Source organism: Watersipora subatra, chromosome 3 (assembly GCF_963576615.1).
Source record: "Watersipora subatra chromosome 3, tzWatSuba1.1, whole genome shotgun sequence".
Classification (NCBI taxonomy): domain Eukaryota; kingdom Metazoa; phylum Bryozoa; class Gymnolaemata; order Cheilostomatida; family Watersiporidae; genus Watersipora; species Watersipora subatra.
In genome coordinates this window covers 56,927,570-56,954,944 of record NC_088710.1, presented here as the reverse complement: position 1 = coordinate 56,954,944, position 27,375 = coordinate 56,927,570, and the positions used below count along the sequence as shown (strand labels likewise).

Here is a 27,375-nt window from a genome sequence, read left to right as displayed (position 1 = left end):
AGCACTCTAAAAAGCCTTGATCAATTCCAAGCTGATTGCCAGCATATCTGGTTGGTTCTAATCACGATGATTACCTTACAAAACCAGATTATGAGTAAAGCTGACAGGCATAAATTTGCAATGTCAATAAGATAAATCTACACCAAACCTTTTTCAGAAATCAGCATAAAATGAAGGGTAAACTACAAAGAAGGGTGGCGGCAGCCGAGAGTGCGGTGCATGTGGTATTCCTAATGTACCAATTACGGTATTCAAAGATACCCAAATATTTCAAATCATTGCGCATAAAATTTCAAGAAACTATTTGCATTAAATCTTTTATTGTTTCACAAAAAATGTATGCATTACAAAAAATATCAAAAAAATATGTTAGTAGCCAGCGGTTTTCCCATAACTAATGCGCAAGTGATTTTGTGAGTCAAATAGAGAGGAGGCTATAAACTATGATGAAATAAATATTAGCTCACAGTAGATACAAGCATCCTAGAAAAATAGTATCAAAATAGCTTTAAAATAGTCAGTAATTCCTACGTTCCTTCAAGTCGAAATGAATGCATGAGATAAGAAAATGTGCTCTAAACACACTACTTATGAATCGACACTAGAAAGGTGGTTACTTCTCCCTTCTATGATAATATCCTGAGGAAAGTCTGGCGCCAGTATGTCTAAGACTTCAAGAACCTTATTGGGCATGTGATCAGCTCCCATCTTTGGTGTCACCTTGAGAGTCAAGAACTCAGTCTGATCAGCCCATCTCCACGTATATTCTGTATCGTTGAAGCAGCAGTTTCTACAAGAAAGACAACTACTACAGGAATGTATTAAATATTTAAGGACACGCCTACCTTTGCAAAACTTTAAATGTATTTCTTTGTATTAGCTGATAATAACAGTGATGTGATTTGTGTGGCTGATTTTTGGAGTCACCTAAAACAATTCCCACACCAAAAACATGCTTACCTGGATGATGCCTGCCATAAAATTGTTCTAAAAATGTGTTAGTGTGTTTAAACTTTTAAATATGAGAGATTATATGTTCCATACATGCCAAATTTAAAATCTATTCCACCCATTATGAATATTAATGACCCGCTATTCCTGTGAGTAATACCGGATGAGATACTATTGTTACAAGAAACGCTCAAGTGCATGCCAACTTGTAGAAAAGAATCCTGTGTGGCACCGGCCATTAACAAATTTTATGCGAGCAGTGCGAATGACAGAAACCTTATTGTAAAGGAGAGCTCATTGCTGGCTGCCATGCATCACTTTCTATCACAATAAGTCAATAATATAAGATCGTCGTTTTCACTATTTCTTCAACTACCAGAAATCCAGTTCTTGATGCAGACGACAAACACAAAATGGTGTAAAGTCGCTGCTAAGCATATCATATTATCAAAAAGGTAATGAATAATACATAGCACTTTTATATTCCCACATGAGGCCCATTAGTGATCTACACTTAAGGGTTCCAAAACTGTCCACACTAATTGAAACCTGAGTATTCTATTATACAATAGTGACAGGAATGACTCCAATAAAATGCTCAGCTTTATAACAACAGTAACTATTAGAAAGGGTCTACTCAGATTGGTCAAAATGTACCTTTCAGAAGAATTGGATGCTGGAATGAGGTACATAATGCAACCAGGAGCATAAAATGGTGGCTGTATTCGTAACAAATCCCGTGACTCAATGGCCTCTCGGAAATCATTCTACAAAAAAGGCCAGCCATACATGAGTAAGTTAAAGGTATTGAAACACTTTCACGGAGAACAATAATATGAGTCAAAACCATTGCATTCATACCAGATTATTTATTCTAATTATCTATACCAACTTTATGGAAATAAACTAAACACAATTCCATATAAAACACTCTAAAGAAAAATACAAATCAGAGCATATTGTCTACAGCCATTACATGCCATTAATCTAAATGCAGGGCTACACCGTAAATAATGCATTCCGACAACGTTTACGTTATATACGAATAGTGAAATACATGTACATTGCCTAATCTATTCCAAAATCATCCCAAATAGGAAAAATAGAAAAAAATAAGAGAAAACTAAATAGCTTTTTTATTGAATGACTGTACAACCAATAACTGCGGTGTTATTGCTTTGTATCAACAACTTTTCTCTTTTTACTCAATACTTGCACTTGGTTTCAACTTCATGGTTACGATAATTTTATGTTAAGTTGAAGAAAGTGCACACCTTTCATGTCAATATGAATCCCATTTTTTTCGCTTTTATTTAGACAGCAAGGTCTATGGTAAGAAGAAAAAAACATTGTATATGTCTAAAATAAAGTAAAACTAAAAATATTTACTATCGTAAGAGCGGTGTTTGTCTGTCCGTTTTACCAAAACCAAAGTTAGATGTTAGGATAAAAGATTGATTTTACCGAAACTCCAATTGATGACATTTAGATTGGTAAACTGAGAGTCTAATGCCTGCACCAATTGACTGCCTTTAGGTATTTCTGAATACTTGTGCAGCTACTTATTCCCTTTGCTTTATTGGCATATCTGATGATCACTTACAGCACACTGGACTGCGACAGTACTAGTATATGTAATAGATATAGGTTACCACTATACGTGGTTTCTTCTCCAGAGTGCAGCAAAAAAGAATACAGTGTTTTTAAAGCTAACTATAGCACTCCTGTTATACAAAGCAAATTAGAGAACTTAGATCGGCTTGACGCATCATTTTCCCGCGATCAAACACGAGCGAAGTGATTGTTTGGGAGATCTATGATAATTGCATATGCGCAAACAACTCCCGAAAATTATTCATCAACACCCTCACAAACCCTTGTACAGAAATCTCATCAACAAATTTAACCATTTCTCAATGGAGTCGTTTAAGTATAATAACGATACAAAACACATAAAAACCTATTAGAACATGTTACCAAGTCTTTGAAATTTGTAGACAATATCCTAAGCCTTACCCATCTGATCGGATAATACATAACTAGACAGATTAATTTGGCCTAAAATCGCTAATCAAACCTGATGAGCTTTTTATAATCAAAATTAAGACCAGCCAACGAAACGCCGATAAAGCCGTGCGACCGAGAGTAGAACCATTAAGTCATGCGTATTTCACGAGAAAAACGTACACATTTCACCCGTCTAAAGCATTGTCCAATTGCCGAAGGTTTCTAATATCTTTCCGTTTTTAATATCTTGCGAAAATATTTAATTATAAGAATAATTATTCAATTTTATAAAATTATTATAAGATTTAATTATAAGAATAATCATTCGCATTTATTTCTCCGAAGGTTTCTGTAATAAATGTAGACCGTTTGACGCGTAGACCGATTTACAGGTACGAAATTGTGGTACACATAGGCACATCAGCCTATGTTTTTTTGTCCAATTACTGAAGGTTTCATTAAATTATTTAGAACGTTAGCCAAAAATCTTTACCTCTTATGTACAAGCTAGAGCCGAACTACAATGCCCGTTTATGACGAGAACATTTTTTTATTTTGCTCCAGTTTGCAGAAAACTTCCGGACGCGTTAATGCTAATGCTTGCTTTCTGTTACATATCGCTGTCAAAACCATTCTACATTCAACACAACCAATTTTCAAACTGTGTATATTACACAGCAGCTCACCATTTTGCTTCTAATATTGCATTTCAGAGATATAATAAACATATTTCATTATTGATGTTGTTAAATTAGATACAGTACAGTAGGTTAGGCCTAGAGCTTTAATTAATATTTATTTTATTGTTGTAAAACATAGTTTTGAGATACCACACAAAATCACACCTAATCTACTACTGTGTGATTTTTATACAACCTTTTGTTTTGCATAATTGACTTTTTGAATTTAGTTTCAAAACAACTTGACAACTACCATGGACATACAACGTTCCAGAACACCCCGTCATCGCCGATGCAGTGGCCGTCCACATGTCGCTCAATTATTACAGCTCAATAAGAGGATAAATAAAGGTCGTCACAGCAACCATCAACATCAAATGCTCAACAACACGCTACTCAAATTAATAACAACAACTCATCTGATTCAGAGAATTCTTTAGTAGATGTTGTAGGCGATGTAAATGACATGGACTTGGCAGCCCCTTTGTTTCCAGATGATGATGATGCTCCCTCAAATTTATCCCACGTCCAAACACGAGCGAAGCGATTGGTTTGGGAGATTTATGATAAATGCACATGTGCACACAACTTCCGAAAAATTATCCGTTAACGGCTGTCACCAATCCCTTGTAACGAAATCCTATCAACAAATTTAACTATTTTTCAGTAAAGTCGTTTAAGTATAATAATGATACAAAACGCATACAAACCTATTTAAATATGTTACCAAGAATATGAAAGGTTACCGCAAATTCCTAAAACTAACCCATCTGATCGGATTATACATAAATAGACAGATTTATTTGGACGAAAATCGTCATTAAAACTTGCTAAGCCTCACTTTTATCAAAGTTAAAACCGGAAATTAAAACGCCGAGCAACAGAGATTAGAACGATTAAGTCGTGCGCATTTCACACAAAAAATAAAGTGCACGTTTCACCAGTCTATAGCATTGTCGAATTGCCGAAAGTTTCTGTAATTAAGTTAGGAGTACTGAAATCGTTTCATTTTTGCCGATTGCAAAGTACCTGACATTTTAGACAATTTTGAGTACTTTGGTATTCTAACTGATGTCCAACGCAGTGTAAGTAAAGAAAATGACGATGATATTTTTTCTAACGGTTCTTATGAGATTATTACAATAATTAATTATAAGTTTGGGGGACTACAGAACAATGACTACGTAGTACAGAATTTCTAAAAATCTATATAAATATCACAACTTCATGATATTGTTAGCTATGACGTTTTGAAATGTAAACAAAATTGTGCATTGGTTTTGTATTATTGCTATATTAATAATATTGGTTATTCTAATAATATCAGTGCATTTTACTTCTAATATTGGCCAATATTGCATTTCTCCTATTGCAGAGGAGAGATATAAACATATAATCTTTTCCTTTCATTATTGCTATTTGTTGTATATAATAACACCCACACCCAGTACATTACAGCCACCATTGCAGTTATCCTATTGCATTGCAGTGCCATTTGACTGCTAATATTGCATTTCTCAACCATCAGTACCCTTTTTTTTCCAATATCACTTTGGGCGTGGGCTGTATGACAGTGGAATTTCTAGTTTAATATCATCTCGAACAACTCTCATTTACACTATACTCTGTCAATTCCTGCTGACAACTACTTTTTCAACAACCAGCTGTACCCTTTCTTGTTTCCATTATCACTTTGGTCGTGGGCTGCATGACAGTGGAATTTCTAGTATATAGAATGTCTTAGGCAACACGAAACAAAATTTGACATAAATTCTTTACATCAAGTGGAATTTACGTTATTGGAGCATCTACTGTACTGAGAATGACCTTGTTCTAAACCTAGTAAGCATAAGCAAGCAAAAACCCAAAAAGAACCAGAAATACCTTATTATAGGGTGTCAATTACTGTCGATGAACAAACCATACAGTTTTAGTGACAGTTTCAATACTCACATCGATGCGCGTGAAACGAAGAAAATAATACCTGTAGGTAATGGCTGGCTTCCGCAGTATAGAGATTGTGCTGGTTTTGTTCAGAGGTGACTAAAGGCCTGTTCAGCGACTCCGCTTCCTCATCCAAAACACAGCATTGACAGTTGGCAGCGCGCAGCGGTAGAGAGCCAAATATCTGATACTGTAAAAGAAGTGTAGACGAGTCTGCACGTGTTCTTCTCCCAGAGAGTAGCTAGTAGCAGCTATTATAGAAACACACCTACTCATGTCTCAATGAAAAACTTTAGGCAATCGCCACTCTGATCTCCTCGACAAAAAAGAAAAATAGTAAATAAGTTTAAAGAAACAGGCAGAGACAAGTTATAATTTTTATTATTATAGTAAAATTATAACTTGTCTCTGCCTGCGCTTTTAAATTTATAATAAAAGCACGGGCAGAGCTTATTAAACTATAATAATATATAATAATATTATTATAATATATAATAATAGTGCTTGCATAAGGGGATACCAACTTTTTATATAATGTTATAATATGAGGGCCATTCAAGAAATAAGGTGAATGTATTAATAAAAGTAGTTCTCATTATAAATAGAAGCCTAAGTTTGTTTGGTTTATATAGTAATCTGTACTGAGGCTCACATAGTTTTTCTTGGAGATTATAAGTGGTCGCGTTATCTTTTTTGAGGTTTTCTAGAATGGCCCACCGAGATACATGCTACAGGATTGAACAAAAATTAGTTATCTGATTTTGGGTAACTGAACGGTGAAAACCCGGTGAGACTTACAGGAGAATGGTGAATGTTTGTGCAGACGAGAGTTTAAGCCAAAAAAATTTCTAAAAATGAGCAAAATGGTTTAGACAAGGCAGGAAAAGTATTGATGATGGAGAGAGATCAGGTAGACCTGTTGGTATGAGAACGTCTAACGTGGTTGAATCAATCAAATGAGTTTGTTCAGTCGGAGAGAAGGATAACAGAGGAAGATGTTGCACAGAAAAACGCACAAAGAAATTTGGTATGCCAGAAAAAGTCAACTTCTGCTGAATAATTTTGTGTGCTGTACCAACTGGCATACCAAATTTCTTTGTGCGTCTTTCTGTGCAACATCTTCCACTGCTATCCTTCTCACTGTTTAGAAAAGCTGACTTTTTCTAAAGTCAGCTGCTGCCGGCTTCCAAAACAGCTGACCCAAGAGCACAGGCAGAAGAGGGTTAATTTGTGCCAACAGAACCTTTCTCAGTATGAATGGAAGAGTGATAAGTTACTTAGAAAGATTGTCACAAGTTTGTGATGAGACCTGAATATGGCACTATGAACTGAAACCCTAGCATCAATCAATGCAATGTAAACATGGTGAACTCCGTATGAAGAAAGAATTTAGGTCTCACAACGGTCTATCCGTATAGTCATGCTTACTGTTGCTTTGGGACATGCAAGGGCCTATCACTATTTTTCATCTTAAAAAAGGCAGCACTGTCAATAGTACCACCTACTGCCAAATTGTAAAGCAGGTTAAGAAGGATGTAAAGAATAAACGTAGAGGTTTACAGTCAAATGGGGATCATCTTTTACCAAGACAATAGTTGGCCTCATACAGCAGTCGAAACAATAGAAACAATCTACAAACTTTATTGGGAATCGCTACCACGTCCTCCTACAGTTCTGATCACGCAACACCTGACTTCTACCTGTTTGGGTGTTTCTGAGAGAAACCCACTTCGATAGTGCTGACCACATAAAGAGCCCTTATGAGCGACTTTAAAAAGCCAATTTATAGATTTCTAAGCTGAAGGCCTTCACAATCTGGTACCTCGATGACCAAAGTGTGTCATTGCATGGAGATTACGTTGAAAAATAAAAAAATTGTAAGCTTCTTTTTATAATAGAACTTGTTTATAAATCAATTACCTCATTTATTGATAATTAGAAAAGCATCCACAGAAAAACGGTTTGAAAGCATAAAGCAGTCAAGAACAAGTGAGACTAGAATGCAAGTTGATAAGTTGATACTATAGGAGTTATGTGAGGCGAAGGCATAGGATTGTTAGAATGGGAGTTTTAGGCATGCCAATTGAAAAATTAATCTTATCATTGTATACTCTCTGGTCAAGTGTCAAAGGTCCATGCTACTCGATCAGCTACTGATACAATTCACAGCTACTGATACAATTCACAGCGGGGGCACATGGGATGATAGAATTTAGATATAAGAAAACTGTAACCAATCAGATCTTGACATGAATGTCAGTAAAGCACAAGATGAGGCTAGGCGTGTTTAGTGTTTATACAAGTGAGTATTTGCTGTGCTGAGTCTGAGCTCAAAAGCAGAACTAACAGCTAGATTATAATGGAGAGTAATGATCTAGAGTCGTGCAAGAGAAAAACGAAGGAGATCACCCAAGAGTATCCGATAGCGGGAACACTACGAGAGCAGATGATAGACAGCTGGATTGAACAGAGGCTATTAAAGGGAAGAATACGGATCTATAAAAGCTTGACATATATCTTATTAATATTTAGTTTCATACTGAGCATGCTCTTCCTGACCTCTGAGTGGGGCAGAGAAAGGCCAGCGTGTGGAAAAGTATAGGACTACAGAGGAACACAATTCCAAGCTAGAAATGATAAATTATCAAGGATAAAGACTAAAGAGACAATATTAGTGGCGAGTCAAAGAGAATTCTGGATGAAAACAGTTGAAATCAGAATTCTACTTGATGAAAACAGCTGCTACATGATCAGGAGCTTCAACAGCAAAGTTCAAAGAAAGGGCAACTCCCCTTGAAACCACAGACAATGAATGAGTTTTTTTTAATACCTGCCGGCTCGGAGAAGGTATGGCCACCAACACCTTATAATAATTTTGATATAATTTCTGTTTAATAATAATATTCTACAAATCGGTTTTTAACCATGCTGTGGCAGTTCTCTATGTTGAATAAAGGCGGTAAATCTGATATCATGTATAACACAATGGCAACGCTATGAGCAAACAGGGTGTCTAAGAACGCATGATAACAATTCAAACTTTAAACAAGAGTTCAAATCACCTGCAGTATACCATAAGTGCGTATCGTCATACTAAAAGCTCAGCATACAAACATTATTTACTTACAACAACTGCATTGCTTGCCTTGCATTCACTAAACAATTAGCAAGATGACTATCATTTATTTTAAGACTGTTTGCAATCTTATCTCTGTTAATATTGTATGCAAATATATATGTCAACTCTGTCGCGTGAGTGTTGGAAACTTTTCTTAGAGCAACATCACCATTCTAATACAGCGAGACAAATAGAACAAATCTTATGACTACTATATTATGGGTAGGTCCCGTCACAGCACCACTTGCTGTAATTCTAAGTCAGTGCTAAAAATTTGAAGTCTATTGACTGCCAGCACAAGCAATATTATATTGATATTATGCTAAGTCAAAGGTCAGCCAAATTTAATATAGCTTAATTTCTTGTTTTGCATTAACCAAGAGCGGCTGAATGCTTTTGAAATATTTGCACAAGCTGAATAATTGCTGAATGCTATTTTTAGCAGCACTAAAACAAAGAGAAAGCTCACTTTTGCTCTAAGTACACATGTACTAAGTGTTACATAATCACATCAACACTTCAACAAAGGCTACAAATCTATAATTGGGTTTGGCATGAACTCAAGCTTGAATAGGTTAGTGCCATACAAATCTATTGAGATTCTTGAATCCCACATCTGTTATAACAATACGTACTTAATCAATTTTTGTTATGAGAAAATCATTATTGGTGTGAATACTCCATGATGCACTATTGGGAGATAAATAATATTACTTTCGCTGACCAAAAAACTTCTAGCAAAACCTTGGCCAAATATAATGACCCAGGACATTGCTTAGGCCTACGACTAAACCTAAAGACTAAAGTAAGGCTTAAAACTTGGTCTATTTTTTCACTTGTCACACAAAGTTGTCAAACAGCAAAATTCTTGGAACACTTAGTGTGGACACTCACGCCAGACAGACCTTTGCCCACCAGAGTCACATGATATCCTAGCTCGCTGATGACTATTGCTGTCTTTTCTTTACAAGACTCCACTAAACAATTGACAGCTGTGTCATTCCTGATACACATTGTTTAAATTTAGTCATTATAAATTTTTAGTTGTACACAAAACCCAGGAATACAAAATTGATTATAACTAATGATGTTATTAAAAACATTTTATAGCTTTGCCCTTCTGATTAAATTTGTGAAGTTTGACAGAAAGTCAAATTATTTTGTTATGTAAAGACGCGATACGATGAAATCTGAGATTTTGCATGCCATTGCATCATCTCAACTGACCTTCCATAGAATAAGCATTTGTATAGTGAAATTTTCAACTTGAACATGCTTTCAGATATAAAAACAAAATTGTCAAATTTTATTACCTTCTAAGAAGTTTCAAACTTTATATAGGTAACAGTGCTTATTTTTTCAATATATCATGACTTTGATAGGTAATATATTGTTAGTGTTTATAATTATAATAATACGCATATCTATTCGGAACATGTAGACTTTTAAAGCTGTACTGATATTAGATGTTCAGGTCGAACTAATTATATTCTATTAAATGAATAGTAGAAGGGTCGGCAAGCAGAGGTAAAACCATGCACAAGAATATTACAATACAAAATAAAACTTCGATCCGACCAGCATTCAGAACGCATGTTTATGTAGCGATACTCGTGACCTTTCTACGCCAGCCAGAGCTCTGAACAAGTAATCCACAGTAAGGCATCAACTGCGTTTAAACATAAGCTGATGATTGCCTACAGAAAGTGCTAGTATAAAATGTCATGGTCTTTCCTAATTGGTTGGAGTAACAAGATGGCTGGCTAAAAATTGAAGTTCAACCGTTGATTAGCAAGTTTTGATAAAAGGATTATCAAGTTTTCCAACGATTGGCAGATCAAGTATTAAATGAGCTTTGCTTGGAACAACCAAACAACATATTTAATGATTTTGGTTTGAAGACCAAGACATCTCACCACGTTTTTCAATATTCAACAATTGTAACCGTAGTCATTTATAGCAGACCCCTCCTCTAAAATCCTTCGCTGTCACATAAACCTCTCATCACTAAGAACATCTATCAGCAAAAAGCAGGGGAGATAACATTGTAACATTCGTGATATGAAAAGATGGGGAGGCTCAGTTGCTAAGCGAGCGATTTAGATATATAAAAATGTACTTGCATAGAAATATAATTATTAGTGAGGATTTCTCTATGCTATGGAGAACATCAGTAAGCAGTCAACAAGAGAGAAAGATTAAATCTAAACAGAGGGCAAGTTATTACAAGAGCTTGCTGACTAACTAACCACTCAATTTTTCTATAGAGTGTACAAAGATCGAAGGGTACATTTTGTTGACAACTGAACTAGTTATTGCAGGCTACAAGAGTGATACAGTGCCCTTTGTTTGACGTTTTGGAGTGAAACTGTTTACAGTGATGCCACGCTGATTTTGAAAATGATCCTGTCAGAAAGAGCAAAGAGCTAATTTAACATATTTCCATCAAAACAGTAGCAGTTTATGCTGGATTCCAACAGCTTGTCAAAACATTGACTTTGCACAACACTGTATATTAGGTATCATTTCAACATAAACTGCTTAGCTCATTGCTATTATGGTTGACGCTTTATAATTCAACAGTATATTGTCAATGAGCATGCTTTTTTCCTCATCAGCTTTATTCTGACATCATGAGGACAAAACAGGAAATGACATTGTGCTCGCCGACATGGTTTCTGCTAAGCTTAATTTACACGTACATGGTAGGAAATAGGATGGTTAGACAAAGGTTGAATGAAGGCATTACATCATAAGTTATGTTAACATCACATAACAGTTTTGTTAGCATTACATCATAACAGTTCTGTTAGCACTACATCATAACAGTTATGTTAGCATCACATAACAGTTTTGTTAGCATTACATCATAACAGTTATGTTAGCATCACATAACAGTTTTGTTAGAATTACATCATAACAGTTATGTTAGCATCACATAACGGTTTTGTTAGCATTACATCACAACAGTTCTGTTAGCATTACATCATAACAGTTATGTTAGCATTACATCACAACAGCTCTGTTAGCATTACATCACAACAGTTATGTTAGCATTACATCACAACAGTTATGTTAGCATTACATCACAGCAGTTATGTTAGCATTACATCACAACAGTTATGTTAGCATTACATCACAACAGTTATGTTAGCATTACATCACAACAGTTATGTTAGCATTACATCAAAACATTCATGTTAGCATTACATCACAACAGTTATGTTAGCATTAGATCACAGCAGTTATTTCAGCATTACACCACAACAGTTATGTTAGCATTACATCACAACAGTTATGTTAGCATTACATCAAAACAGTTATGTTAGCATTACATCACAACAGTTATGTTAGCATTAGATCACAGCAGTTATGTTAGCATTACACCACAACAGTTATGTTAGCATTACATCATAACAGTTTTGTTAGCATTACGCCACAACAGTTATGTTAACATTACATCATAACAGTTATGTTAGCATTACATCACAAAGTTTATAGCGGTTAAAGCAGTGAAAGAAGAATTCTGGAAGCGATGCACAACCATAACAGGAAACAAGTAATTTAATCCCAGGTTTTATGTCCAATATGAATATTAGCAAAACAAATATGGCAGCTTTGTCGTTAGCCACCTTCCTTTTTCCGACAAAAGTCACTGCATAGTTAAGTTTGTTCTTTGTTTTCTCGAGTGCGCACCACAACTTCCCCGTAGCTATTGTACATTGCGTCAATGCAATAGTGCCAAGTGTCAATATGCTATTATGAAAAGCCAGTCGCAATCTGATACCAGCCTTCAGTGTAAAAATGACCCAAGAGACAAGACTATGTAAACTTACAGAGTAAAACACAAAAGCTCTATAAATCACATTTCAAACTACCTCCCAAAAGGCTTCAAAACTTTGGAACTTTTGGGAGGCAGCAGAGCAGCGGTCACCTTCTTCTGCAACTCTGTTTTGAAACATTACACAAAACGATTATATATTAAAACTTACTGACATGCCATGTATCACTGAATATTATATAACATTAAAGCTATCAATATATGAATTGAGTTTAAATGTATGCAAAGACCTTCCAGGCAGAACAAAAAAGTCAGAAAACTAGTATATGGCTGGTACAGACAGTACACGCTGCGTACTGATTGTACCAATACATAATATGGTACAGACAATATGTACAACAGTCCGACTAAACCTAAATTTTCAACTATTCCAGGTACATCAACCAATCGCTAGATAGAGAGTAGTATGATGTACGCCTACCATCAAAACCACATCTATCTCCAGAGCTCAAGAGCAGAATGACTGGAAGAACTCACCTTGGGATATGAGCAGTTTTGGAGAGCTGTCATAACATTGACCTTAAGATCCTGCATAGTCTGTATGGATAGCCTTGGAACCAAGTCATCCCCAAGAACAACGGACATTGTGTACTCCTTAGAAGCTTTGTACGCTTCCTTACTGTAGGGTGCAAATACATTAACAACTTCAATAAAACTTGTCACTAGAAGATTTGGTCAACAGAGAGATCAAACAGCTCACTTCAGGTGTGCAAACAAAGAGTTCTATTCTAAAAAAATCAATTGGGCTGCCAAAAGATGACCCAGAAGTAGGACTTTTGTATTCGAATCTCTCAAATTTTTTTTAATGAAAATCATTGGTGTGATGCCTTTGCGAATGTGATTTTTTGTGCTTTTGAGATTGTCCAATAGAATTCATTTTGAAAAAATCAATGGTAATAGCAAGTTAGGGCTCAAACTCCTAATATATGTTTTGAAAATTTTTGTTAGCAATTTAACATACACGTAAATAAAATAGTCTGTGAGTAACACTAACAGGCAAACACTAATACTAGCAGGTGGGCATCATCACAAACAAGTGAAAATCAATTACCATCTGTCAGTGAATAATCGCCTGCAACAAATCGCTTCAACCCGGTACATAAAAATTGCTGGCACTTTCTAACACGACAATCCTTACAGCACACCACTAGCTCTTCTCATATGTAATTTAAACAGTGAATTCAAGATTACTAATTGTAAACACACCTGCAATATTTGCATAGATGTGGATTTGAGTAAAACTGATGACGTGGAGACATTTTCGTTGTCTGGCAAAACAACAAGGTATGATGAAAATTGGATTTGAACAAAAATACAAGTGGAAGTGAAAATGGTTTTCAGGCATTAATTCCATTTATCAAATAAATGAGTTAATTACACTGAGGGCAGACAACTCTAAACAAAGACAGTAACGATAGGATACATGTATGTAATACCATAGGAGTTATGCTTGATAAATATCTTACCATAAAAACTAACGGTTAGCATCGGTAGTGAACTGCTAGCGACAGACTTAGCTAAGTACCCCTACTTTAGTGAAAGAAAAGTGCCTAAAATTCAGTTAGCAAGGTACACATGCTAATAAAACATGTACATGTATGAGTTGCAAGTTCTACAACACAATTATTAGTAACAATAGCACAGGACAGTTAAGCATTGACAAATGAAGAAGCATAAAAGATGTTATGAAAATGATAATATTGGTACCTGAGGAGACCACCAGGAGGGGAGTATGATATACATCTCAAGTTAGAGAATTCTTCTTTCAGCAGCATCGATAAAATAGCCGCTACTCCTGCACCAAGACTGTGACCGCATATGATGAAGTCGTAGCCCGCACCCTGCACAAATACAAAAAATGTGGTGATGGCATTCATCATTATCCGATAAAATCAGACTACTTTGAAAGAAACATGGTTAGTAATCATAGAAAACTTAGGCTAAAACACATCTCCACAATCGGTTGAACTGAAAGTTGTCAACTCCAACTGGGTTAATCAAGGTGATTACCACATGATCTCTACAAACAATTGTGTCATGATCACAGAAACCATGGTCAAGTCGAGATTATAAGATTCAGAGTTATCTGCATTAACAGAAGGAGAAAATTCTCAGTTATTTTGCAAAAAAAATTTTGATTCTAGCTTAAATACAGCAGATTTTATGGTCAATAAACTGACTGCATGCTTACCATCAGTGCGAAAACATAGTTCCGAGAAAACTGGTGTTGAAGTCTGAGAAACGAAAACCGATGCACAGTTTTGTTTACATTTCAAAACGTCATAGCAACCAATATTAAGAGGTTGTGATATTTATCTAGATTTCTGTCTTTATATCAAAAACATTATGCTGAATTTAAAAATCTAAACAGATTTTGGCTGGTTGTCATAGAAATGGCTGTATATCTATAAGAAAATGCATTACCTAATTTTGCAGATATTAAAAACGGCTTGGCAGTGCCGCGATATTGAGCACAACCGTAGTATGATCAACAAAATGTTTCAAAAAATAATAACAGTAACATATTGCACATCATCGGTCAGTCTATACTTTGATCTTGCAAATTCGAATAATTTTTCTTATAATCAAATCTTATAAAATCGAATAATTATTCTTATAATTAAATATTGTAAAAATCTTATAAGAATGGTTAGGAATATATCATGGTCATTCCCTTTACTTACACTGCTTTTGGGATCAGTTGGAATACCAAAGTACTCATTATAAGTGTCCAAAATGTCAGAATTATCCTTCAAATCGGCAAAAAAGAAACGATTACGTTTTTCGGACGCCATTTTTTAGTACTTCCTGTTTAGCATAGCAACGGTTTTAAGGGTTTTTTCTGAGGTTTTAAGACATTTATTATCTAAACTGACTTCAGATTTAGAAAGATCACTTTTTGATTGGTCCAGAAGCACATGTTACAAAAATCCTTACCAAAATTATAAATTCAGTTAGTGCAACTTTAAAGTTGAATAACTCAACTTCGTGATTTGCGACTTAACCATGGTTTCTGTGACCGCGACCCAATTTCCCTGGCAGCTTCATCAGCTGATGTTGAAATGAACATTCAACTATTCCTACTATTTGACTACTTGCAGGTTAATGGTAAGAGAGGGTAAGTAGCAGGTGTATTAAGGGTTGACTATAATCATGAAACAGCTAGCAAAAAAAACGGTACAGAACACAATAGTATACAAAGATCGTACCTGTCCAGTAAATGCATTGAGCAGAAGATCATTATCCTTCAAACGCTGAGCAAGATTTCGGGCAGCCTTTATCATGCCCTTATGCGCTTTATAAGACTTGGGGAAGCTCTCATGTATCTCCTCACTAAAGGCTGTTACATCCACCAAAGCATCCTTTAAACATAACATTAAATCAGTGGATGCAAAAACAACTAATGCGCAAACCGAAGGCTGTTGAGATACCATCACAATTTAACATCACCAACAGATTTTATGGGTATGCTGCCCCGCTTGGTGTGATTACAAACTGAAAAGATTACCTATTGAAAAAGGTAAGCTGATTAAAGAGAAGATGTGGATGTGTCACACTGAGATAAGACAGTCATCTCTTTGTGTGTCAACAACTAATCTGAGAATAGCCAGACCAAATCATTCGCCAGCCATAGCGCTGAATTAGGCTATTATAGGCTTCAGTTTCAGCTCCGACACGAGTAAAAGCATTCGTGATTCAAAGTTACAAACATTCAATAAAAGTTCAACTCTGGTTAATTGGATCTATTCAAAGAGAATAACTGAAAAACAGCTCTAGAAGTCAGCAATCTTCTGCAAAGTTTTTAGCCTTTTGGATTATTGCGTTCCGACTCAGTGACAAAAATGGGCAACTGAATACAACAACTACAATATACGAAGCTACAAAAACTTACACGCCTAACAAGACATATTAAAATTGAAAACTCCAATTACATAGCTTTACATAGTTAAACAACTTGTCTGATGGTAGATTTAGCTGGTGTTATTATCGTAGCACCTGTTGTCCAGATGTTTTGTATAACATAAATACCTTGAGTGATAGGGTTCCTCTGATGGCAAGAACGACTGAGCGATGCTCATGGTCCAAGAAGATAACAAAGGGGTTTACAAATAACTAAAACAGAGAATGCATACCCTTTAACTTGCAAATAAACTGCTCAACTAATCGAACAGTAACACCATAACAACTGTGATTGATGAAAGGATTCAAAACTTGATTTGCTTATAAACAGTTCTCATATGATATAGTATTATGTGTAGAGTTCTCATATGATATAGTATTATGTGTAGAGTTCTCATATGATATAGTACTAGGTGTAGAGTTCCCATATGATATAGTATTATGTGTAGAGTTCTCATATGATATAGTATTATGTGTAGAGTTCCCATATGATATAGTATTATGTGTAGAGTTCTCATATGATATAGTATTATGCGTAGAGTTCTCATATGATATAGTAATATGTGTAGAGTTCTCATATGATATAGTCTTAGGTGTAGAGTTCTCATATGATATAGTATTATGTGTAGAGTTCTCATGTGATATAGTATTATGTGTAGAGTTCTCACATGATATAGTATTATGTGTAGAGTTTTCATATGATATAGTACTAGGTGTAGAGTTCCCATATGATATAGTATTATGTGTAGAGTTCTCATATGATATAGTATTATGTGTAGAGTTCCCATATGATATAGTATTATGTGTAGAGTTCCCATATGATATAGTATTATGTGTAGAGTTCTCATATGATATAGTATTATGTGTAGAGTTCTCATATGATATAGTATTATGTGTAGAGTTCCCATATGATATAGTATTATGTGTAGAGTTTTCATATGATATAGTACTAGGTGTAGAGTTCCCATATGATATAGTATTATGTGTAGAGTTCTCATATGATATAGTATTATGTGTAGAGTTCCCATATGATATAGTATTATGTGTAGAGTTCCCATATGATATAGTATTATGTGTAGAGTTCTCATATGATATAGTAATATGTGTAGAGTTCTCATATGATATAGTCTTAGGTGTAGAGTTCTCATATGATATAGTATTATGTGTAGAGTTCTCATGTGATATAGTATTATGTGTAGAGTTCTCACATGATATAGTATTATGTGTAGAGTTTTCATATGATATAGTACTAGGTGTAGAGTTCCCATATGATATAGTATTATGTGTAGAGTTCTCATATGATATAGTATTATGTGTAGAGTTCCCATATGATATAGTATTATGTGTAGAGTTCCCATATGATATAGTATTATGTGTAGAGTTCTCATATGATATAGTATTATGTGTAGAGTTCTCATATGATATAGTATTATGTGTAGAGTTCCCATATGATATAGTATTATGTGTAGAGTTCTCATATGATATAGTATTATGTGCAGAGTTCTCATATGATGTAGTATTATGTGTAGAGTTCTCACATGATATAGTATTATGTGTAGAGTTTTCATATGATATAGTACTAGGTGTAGAGTTCTCATATGATATAGTATTATGTGTAGAGTTCTCATATGATATAGTATTATGTGTAGAGTTCTCATATGATATAGTATTATGTGTAGAGTTCTCATATGATATAGTATTATGTGTAGAGTTTTCATATGATATAGTACTAGGTGTAGAGTTCTCATATGATATAGTATTATGTGTAGAGTTCTCATATGATATAGTATTATGTGTAGAGTTCTCATATGATATAGTATTATGTGTAGAGTTTTCATATGATATAGTACTAGGTGTAGAGTTCCCATATGATATAGTATTATGTGTAGAGTTCTCATATGATATAGTATTATGTGTAGAGTTCTCATATGATATAGTATTATGTGTAGAGTTCTCATATGATATAGTATTATGTGTAGAGTTCTCATATGATATAGTATTATGTGTAGAGTTTTCATATGATATAGTACTAGGTGTAGAGTTCTCATATGATATAGTATTATGTGTAGAGTTCTCATATGATATAGTATTATGTGTAGAGTTCTCATATGATATAGTATTATGTGTAGAGTTTTCATATGATATAGTACTAGGTGTAGAGTTCCCATATGATATAGTATTATGTGTAGAGTTCTCATATGATATAGTATTATGTGTAGAGTTCCCATATGATATAGTATTATGTGTAGAGTTCTCATATGATATAGTGTTATGTGTAGAGTTCTCATATGATATAGTATTATGTGTAGAGTTCTCATATGATATAGTATTATGTGTAGAGTTCTCATATGATATAGCATTATGTGTAGAGTTCTCATATGATATAGTGTTATGTGTAGAGTTCTCATATGATATAGTATTATGTGTAGAGTTCTCATATGATATAGTATTATGTGTAGAGTTCTCATATGATATAGTATTATGTGTAGAGTTCCCATATGATATAGTATTATGTGTAGAGTTCTCATATGATATAGTATTATGTGTAGAGTTCTCATATGATATAGTACTAGGTGTAGAGTTCTCATATGATATAGTATTATGTGTAGAGTTCCCATATGATATAGTGTTATGTGTAGAGTTCTCATATGATATAGTATTATGTGTAGAGTTCTCATATGATATAGTATTATGTGTAGAGTTCTCATATGATATAGTATTATGTGTAGAGTTCTCATATGATATAGTATTATGTGTAGAGTTCCCATATGATATAGTATTATGTGTAGAGTTCTCATATGATATAGTATTATGTGTAGAGTTCTCATATGATATAGTATTATGTGTAGAGTTCTCATATGATATAGTATTATGTGTAGAGTTCTCATATGATATAGTATTATGTGTAGAGTTCCCATATGATATAGTATTATGTGTAGAGTTCTCATATGATATAGTATTATGTGTAGAGTTCTCATATGATATAGTATTATGTGTAGAGTTCTCATATGATATAGTATTATGTGTAGAGTTCCCATATGATATAGTATTATGTGTAGAGTTCTCATATGATATAGTATTATGTGTAGAGTTCTCATATGATATAGTATTATGTGTAGAGTTCTCATATGATATAGTATTATGTGTAGAGTTCTCATATGATATAGTATTATGTGTAGAGTTCTCATATGATATAGTATTATGTGTAGAGTTCTCATATGATATAGTATTATGTGTAGAGTTCCCATATGATATAGTGTTATGTGTAGAGTTCTCATATGATATAGTATTATGTGTAGAGTTCTCATATGATATAGTATTATGTGTAGAGTTCTCATATGATATAGCATTATGTGTAGAGTTCTCATATGATATAGTATTATGTGTAGAGTTCTCATATGATATAGTATTATGTGCAGAGTTCTCATATGATATAGTATTATGTGTAGAGTTCTCATATGATGTAGTATTATGTGTAGAGTTCTCATATGATATAGTATTATGTGTAGAGTTCCCATATGATATAGTATTATGTGTAGAGTTCTCATATGATATAGTATTATGTGTAGAGTTCCCATATGATATAGTATTATGTGTAGAGTTCTCATATGATATAGTATTATGTGTAGAGTTCCCATATGATATAGTATTATGTGTAGAGTTCTCATATGATATAGTATTATGTGTAGAGTTCTCATATGATATAGTATTATGTGTAGAGTTCTCATATGATGTAGTATTATGTGTAGAGTTCTCATATGATATAGTATTATGTGTAGAGTTCCCATATGATATAGTATTATGTGTAGAGTTCCCACATGATATAGTATTATGTGTAGAGTTTTCATATGATATAGTACTAGGTGTAGAGTTCTCATATGATATAGTATTATGTGTAGAGTTCTCATATGATGTAGTATTATGTGTAGAGTTCCCATATGATATAGTATTATGTGTAGAGTTCTCATATGATATAGTATTATGTGTAGAGTTCCCATATGATATAGTATTATGTGTAGAGTTCCCATATGATGTAGTATTATGTGTAGAGTTCTCATATGATATAGTATTATGTGTAGAGTTCTCATATGATGTAGTATTATGTGTAGAGTTCCCATATGATATAGTATTATGTGTAGAGTTCCCATATGATATAGTATTATGTGTAGAGTTCTCATATGATATAGTATTATGTGTAGAGTTCCCATATGATATAGTATTATGTGTAGAGTTCCCATATGATGTAGTATTATGTGTAGAGTTCCCATATGATATAGTATTATGTGTAGAGTTCTCATATGATATAGTATTATGTGTAGAGTTCTCATATGATATAGTATTATGTGTAGAGTTCTCATATGATATAGTATTATGTGTAGAGTTCCCATATGATATAGTATTATGTGTAGAGTTCTCATATGATATAGTATTATGTGTAGAGTTCTCATATGATATAGTATTATGTGTAGAGTTCTCATATGATATAGTATTATGTGTAGAGTTCTCATATGATATAGTATTATGTGTAGAGTTCTCATATGATATAGTATTATGTGTAGAGTTCCCATATGATATAGTATTATGTGTAGAGTTCTCATATGATGTAGTATTATGTGTAGAGTTCCCATATGATATAGTATTATGTGTAGAGTTCCCATATGATATAGTATTATGTGTAGAGTTCCCATATGATATAGTATTATGTGTAGAGTTCTCATATGATATAGTATTATGTGCAGAGTTCTCATATGATATAGTATTATGTGTAGAGTTCTCATATGATGTAGTATTATGTGCAGAGTTCCCATATGATATAGTATTATGTGTAGAGTTCCCATATGATATAGTATTATGTGTAGAGTTCTCATATGATATAGTATTATGTGTAGAGTTCTCATATGATATAGTATTATGTGTAGAGTTCTCATATGATATAGTATTATGTGTAGAGTTCTCATATGATATAGTATTATGTGTAGAGTTCTCATATGATATAGTAATATGTGTAGAGTTCCCATATGATATAGTATTATGTGTAGAGTTCCCATATGATATAGTATTATGTGTAGAGTTCCCATATGATATAGTATTATGTGTAGAGTTCTCATATGATGTAGTGTTATGTGTAGAGTTCTCATATGATATAGTATTATGTGTAGAGTTCTCATATGATATAGTATTATGTGTAGAGTTCCCATATGATATAGTATTATGTGTAGAGTTCCCATATGATATAGTATTATGTGTAGAGTTCTCATATGATATAGTATTATGTGTAGAGTTCTCATATGATATAGTATTATGTGTAGAGTTCTCATATGATATAGTATTATGTGTAGAGTTCTCATATGATATAGTATTATGTGTAGAGTTCCCATATGATATAGTATTATGTGTAGAGTTCCCATATGATATAGTATTATGTGTAGAGTTCCCATATGATATAGTATTATGTGTAGAGTTCTCATATGATGTAGTGTTATGTGTAGAGTTCTCATATGATATAGTATTATGTGTAGAGTTCTCATATGATATAGTATTATGTGTAGAGTTCTCATATGATATAGTATTATGTGTAGAGTTCCCATATGATATAGTATTATGTGTAGAGTTCTCATATGATATAGTATTATGTGTAGAGTTCCCATATGATATAGTATTATGTGTAGAGTTCCCATATGATATAGTATTATGTGTAGAGTTCTCATATGATATAGTATTATGTGTAGAGTTCCCATATGATATAGTATTATGTGTAGAGTGCCTGTTAACCAGCAATTGAAGATTTCAAGGATTATTATGAGCTTGTACAAAATATAGTCATGAGCAGAGCATAGTGAGGACAAGTTTGTCAATGATTGAGAGATAGTAAACCAAAGCTATATTGTACATTCAGAACATCACCAGATACAAATGTGATACGTACCTCATTAGTGAAGGATGCATAGTATATCTCTGCATTCAGATGATGATCGTCCATATGTTTCTCTATCGAAACGAGATTACAACTGCAAGTATCACTTCCCTCAGACTCTGAGCTTGATAGTCGCTTTCTGCAAATATAGTCATGGCGAATATTATGGTCAGATACAGAAACAATGATAACCGTAGAATATATTCACTATTCCTTCTTTTTTGTGATCAGTGACCTCAACTTACAACTTCGATAAAAGTGGTTTAAAAGTAAACTCACACCATTGGTGTATGTTCATTCTTGTTCCACCAACCCTCGTCTTATTGTACAAACCATCGGGCTGTTAAGAATTTATTTCGTAGACTTTGCTGCTACATGCATATATAGCCAGTGCAATTTTTATCTCTACCTTTCTTCAGGCTTATGTTATGATTTATAAAACAAAATTCACAAATTTCGCTCTTTATAGTAATCAATACCTTGCGAATAAAGTTATTTTGTTCAAAAAATTTCAAACCTTGAAATAGATTTAGCAAACGCTACTAAGTCATCTACCTTGGAAAGGTACAGCAGAGCTGACAGCAACCGCAAGGCATGTGAGAGAAAGAATAAAATGGCCAGCCATAGACCGCCAGAGCGTAACGGGCTATCCTTGCAGCCTTGTACACCGTCATCCACTCAGGCACGCTCTCACTCGGAAGCATGGAGTCTGTGATATCTGAAACATTTATAATCCTAATCATCTATTAGGCTAATAGATGAGCTCCCAATCGAAATAGAATTAAGCATCTGCTTTCTTCTAAGCAGCAATTGACAAAAGTTCCGAAAGGAAAGTGAACATTGTTTGCATTTGTGATTAATATTATGCAAAGAGCTTAAAACAAAAATATGTAACCATGAGCCATATTGATTAAAAAACCGTGTAATTCTCTTTCTTTGCTGGATTAGTTAAAGCTGAGCGGATTACAAATTAGAACAAAGTGTGAAAAGGGACACGAACTAACCAATGGCGGCATGTCTATCTCCAAAGGTTTGTCGAGGGGTGGAGTCATTTGAGCTGGCCATAGCCTGCTCACGACTCACAAGCACTAGTCCAGCAGCGATATCTGAGGGCACCAGGTCCACATCCTACCAATACAAGTGAAAAGTTATAAAGAAACCAATAGCAGTTCAAGTTGTGTTTGTTTAGCATTTTCAGCATGACGCTAGGCTTTTGCGAAATGAAAATGTGAGATTCACACGAATACATCAGAAATTTCAATTCAATTTGAGCGTCACAATAATTAAAACGTTGAAAGAACAATTAAGGCGAAAAGTGAATGACAATAAACATGATTTGGCCAGTGTAAACATTCTATGTATGAAAATATTTCTCATTTAGAAGAGCTTTAGAATAGATGATGAAGGGATTGAAATGAAGACTTACAATAATACTTCACTATCTCCTGGTTCAATAGAACTAAAGCTGGCACGTTTAACTTTACCTGAAAAAAGGTGGAAACGAGGCTAGCTGTCTCTGAGAAGGCATCACTAGTTGTTGCATCCTCACTGCGGCAGGTGCAGCATATGAGCTGACACCGACGCTTCCATATGGTAGAGGCAGCAACAGCTGTTGAGTCATTACCCAAGGGGCTGAACAGGAAAACTTCAACAACAAAAACAGCTACGGAGATAGGAGCCCTTGCTAGAATTTTGATAGATTTTGCTAGAATTTTGATGCACAGTACATTTAAAGAAAATATATTTCAATTTTAAACATAGAAAATTATGGTCTAACTGATCATTAATATAGGAACGTAGGATATGATTGTATTGTCTAAAGTTGAACACAGCTAAATTATTTTGGAATTTTTTCTCAGTTATACAGACACCTGTTTCTTGTATTTTCAGACTATGTTCTAGCTATTCCAGTTTGGCCTTCTTGTTTGTCTGTTTGCTAAATTATGCCGAGTCACTTTTGCTAATGTCATTCAAATAGTATTAAGCTTAATTAACGCTAAAAGTCCATATGTGATTAGAATAGATTTACAGATATCCAGATAGCTTGTTTAGTATAACGTCATCATGTAAAATAACATTTTACTTTAACTATACTATATACATAGATCCCATGACAAGAATCTATTACATGCTGGTATAAGCAGATGTTCGATGCGATCTTCAATATAAAAGCTAAGCAAACATTAGTAAAGGATTATCATATCTCTGTAGTTGACTAACTCGTCATTCTTTATTAATAAGGGGTAGTATTTTAACACAGAAACTTCATGCCTTTAATATTCATAATACAGAATTAAAAAATTTCCTCAACACATTTAAACTTTTGTTTAATTGAGTACACAATGTCACCGGCATAAGCCTTGTGTCATTCCTTCACAAAAATTACTTTCATATTTTCATGTCAACATCTAGAATTGCACTATTAAACAAACTGGTGGAACTCTGTTGAGTATGTGTTCTGTATCGAGGCTACCAAGTGCACAGGTGCCATGTATCGAGGCTACCAAGTGCACAGGTGCCCTGTATCGAGGTTACCAAGTGCACAGGTGCCCTGTATCGAGGCTACCAAGTGCACAGGTGCCCTTAATCGAGGATACCAAGTGCCCAGGTGCCCTGTATTGAGGCTACCAAGTGCACAGGTGCTCTGTATCGAGGCTACCAAGTGCACAGGTGCCATGTATCGAGGCTACCAAGTGCACAGGTGCCATGTATCGAGGCTACCAAGTGCACAGGTGGTCTGTATCGAGGCTACCAAGTGCCCAGGTGGTCTGTATCGAGGCTACCAAGTGCCCAGGTGCTCTGTATCGAGGCTACCAAGCGCACAGGTGCTCTGTATCGAGGCTACCAAGTGCACAGGTGCCTTGTATCGAGGCTACGAAGTGCACAGGTGCCTTGTATCGAGAATACCAAGTGCACAGGTGCTCTGTATCGAGGCTACCAAGTGCCCAGGTGCCCTGTATCGAGGCTACCAAGTGCACAGGTGCTTTGTATCGAGGCTACCAAGTGCACAGGTGCTCTAACTACAATACAACAATGAAGCTCGTGGATGCGGATGTGTAAACTATTCAACTCACCAACCATAAGAATAAAGATAACAGCTCCGATCCAAGAAAGAGCGACAAGAGCCCTGATCGCTTCAACCACTACCAAATTACAGTGCTTGTACTCCGCTGTGGACCAGAAGGAGCCAACGACAAGCCAAACAATCTCTAATAAAAATAGGGTGAGCTTGAAATAGAGCACTTTGGGAACAGCACGCCGTGCCCCACACTCTTTTATACTGCCCTGCAACAGATTCAATTATTACTATATTACTATGATAAACAGCAATATCAATGTCTGTAAGAAGAGTTTAACAGACATGAACAATGAGCCCTTACTTTATCTGCTTTTGTAAACTGAATAATGTTCAACATTCTGAACAAATATTAGTTTTCTTTTGCAGAAAACATAAACTCATTAATTATGCAACTGGAACTTTTGACATATTCTGAGTAGACATCTCAAAATATACTCATAGGAAACTTTAGCTAAGACCTGGAGTTGGAAGGTCATAGAAAAAAGCATAGGGTTAGAAAGTCATAAAAAGAAACCTGAGTAAGGCACAGAGTTCAAAGGTCATAGAACAAAAACCTAAGCTAAGACCTAAAGTTCAAAGGTCATAGAAAGAAACCTAAGCTAAGACCTAGAGTTCGAAGGTCATAGAAAGAAATTTAAGCTACGACCTAAAGTTCGAAGGTCATAGAAAGAAACCTAAGCTAAGACTTAGAGTTGGAAGTAATAATTAACATACCCGAGAACTGTGGTAGATGAGCAGTATATTAATCAATATTTTGAGGAAAAGGAGACAGAGCATTCCAATGAAGAAAACTTCCAACACCTTGGCATCTTTACAGCTAGCTAGTTGGTCAAAATGACTGATGTAGACGATTCCAATGGTCACAAACCTGCGACATAGCCAATCAACTCTCTGATCATAACTACTTATGAGATGCATGACATTTTTCATCTTAATATCAGTAAGAGCGATCCCTTACAACACTGTTTGACAGATACGGAAACCTTCATAATGAAAATTGACTTGCATAGCATTTCATAGAGTTGGATAACCTGCTAAATTTTTGCACTATTTACAACTTGTCAGGCACCGAATGATGCTAACATCGAGTTGCTCAGTGTAACAGCCAAACAACGCAGCAGGTGATATATTGGTTGATTTTATATGTAAAAATTTAATACACTAGGTTATGGTCTTTAGATTCTTAAAACATGTTCCAAAATTTGTTGCATTTACACGTTTAAAATAGCTACAAAATTAAAACTTAGTGGGTTTTCTGCAACTAATGAAAACAAAATAATTTGGAAAAACTCTTATCCTAATAAATTGAACTATGCAACAGTTAATTTCAATCTCGCTAAGGAAACACTGTAAACAATCAAGTGTCACTGTAAACCTTGCAAGTATTGCCAAAAGCAAGTTCTACTAGCTGGGTATCCTACTAGATAAATTAGGCTTTCGACTTCATTATCTAAATACAAATAGTATTTAAACTTGTTATTTTAAGTAGACTTGGCGTTTTTCGCTATTCATGCTTTTGCTTGTTACACAATGACAATAAGGGGTAAAAGAACATCAGCATAACTATCAGAGAATATTAAAAACTAAAATCCGGTGAGTTAAAAGGATTCTCACAAATTTTGAAAATCTATTAGCGAGCTAATTTTGGCTCATTACTGAAGAACCAGTATACCATGCAGTTCTGATGAAGAGCATTGTAACGCCGGGGAAGACAAAATCATCACTGCTGATATTCCATTTCCTCCTAAAAGCCACTATCGCAGGCATTCTAGCAGCCTAGTTTGTCAGTTTTCCTGTAGTCTTCACCAGTCAGCAACTAAAAAACGAAGTACACCAAGGTTTGGTTTGAACTACAGGTTATCTCATTCATGCGTATTGATGTCATGCAGTATTAGCAGCTTTTAACAAAATTCCAACATCTCTAGAATTGTCTGAATATGT

At 34.6% G+C, this 27,375-nt stretch overlaps 1 protein-coding gene across 1 annotated transcript; it reads right to left on the bottom strand.

Moving 5' to 3' along the window:
- Positions 1-303: 303 nt before the first annotated feature.
- LOC137390162 (diacylglycerol lipase-beta-like) lies at positions 304-27,245 on the bottom strand. The gene is made up of 14 exons (XM_068076442.1): positions 27,107-27,245; positions 26,149-26,302; positions 25,430-25,640; positions 23,840-24,000; positions 23,360-23,483; positions 22,911-23,073; positions 22,368-22,494; positions 16,571-16,654; positions 15,751-15,903; positions 14,249-14,382; positions 13,019-13,160; positions 5,623-5,772; positions 1,609-1,718; positions 304-790 (listed from the first exon to the last, which is right to left on the bottom strand). The coding sequence occupies exons 1-14, from the start codon at positions 27,199-27,201 to the stop codon at positions 589-591; spliced, it is 2,010 nt and encodes a 669-aa protein (XP_067932543.1). The 5' UTR covers positions 27,202-27,245; the 3' UTR covers positions 304-588.
- Between the last annotated feature and the right edge of the window lie 130 nt (positions 27,246-27,375).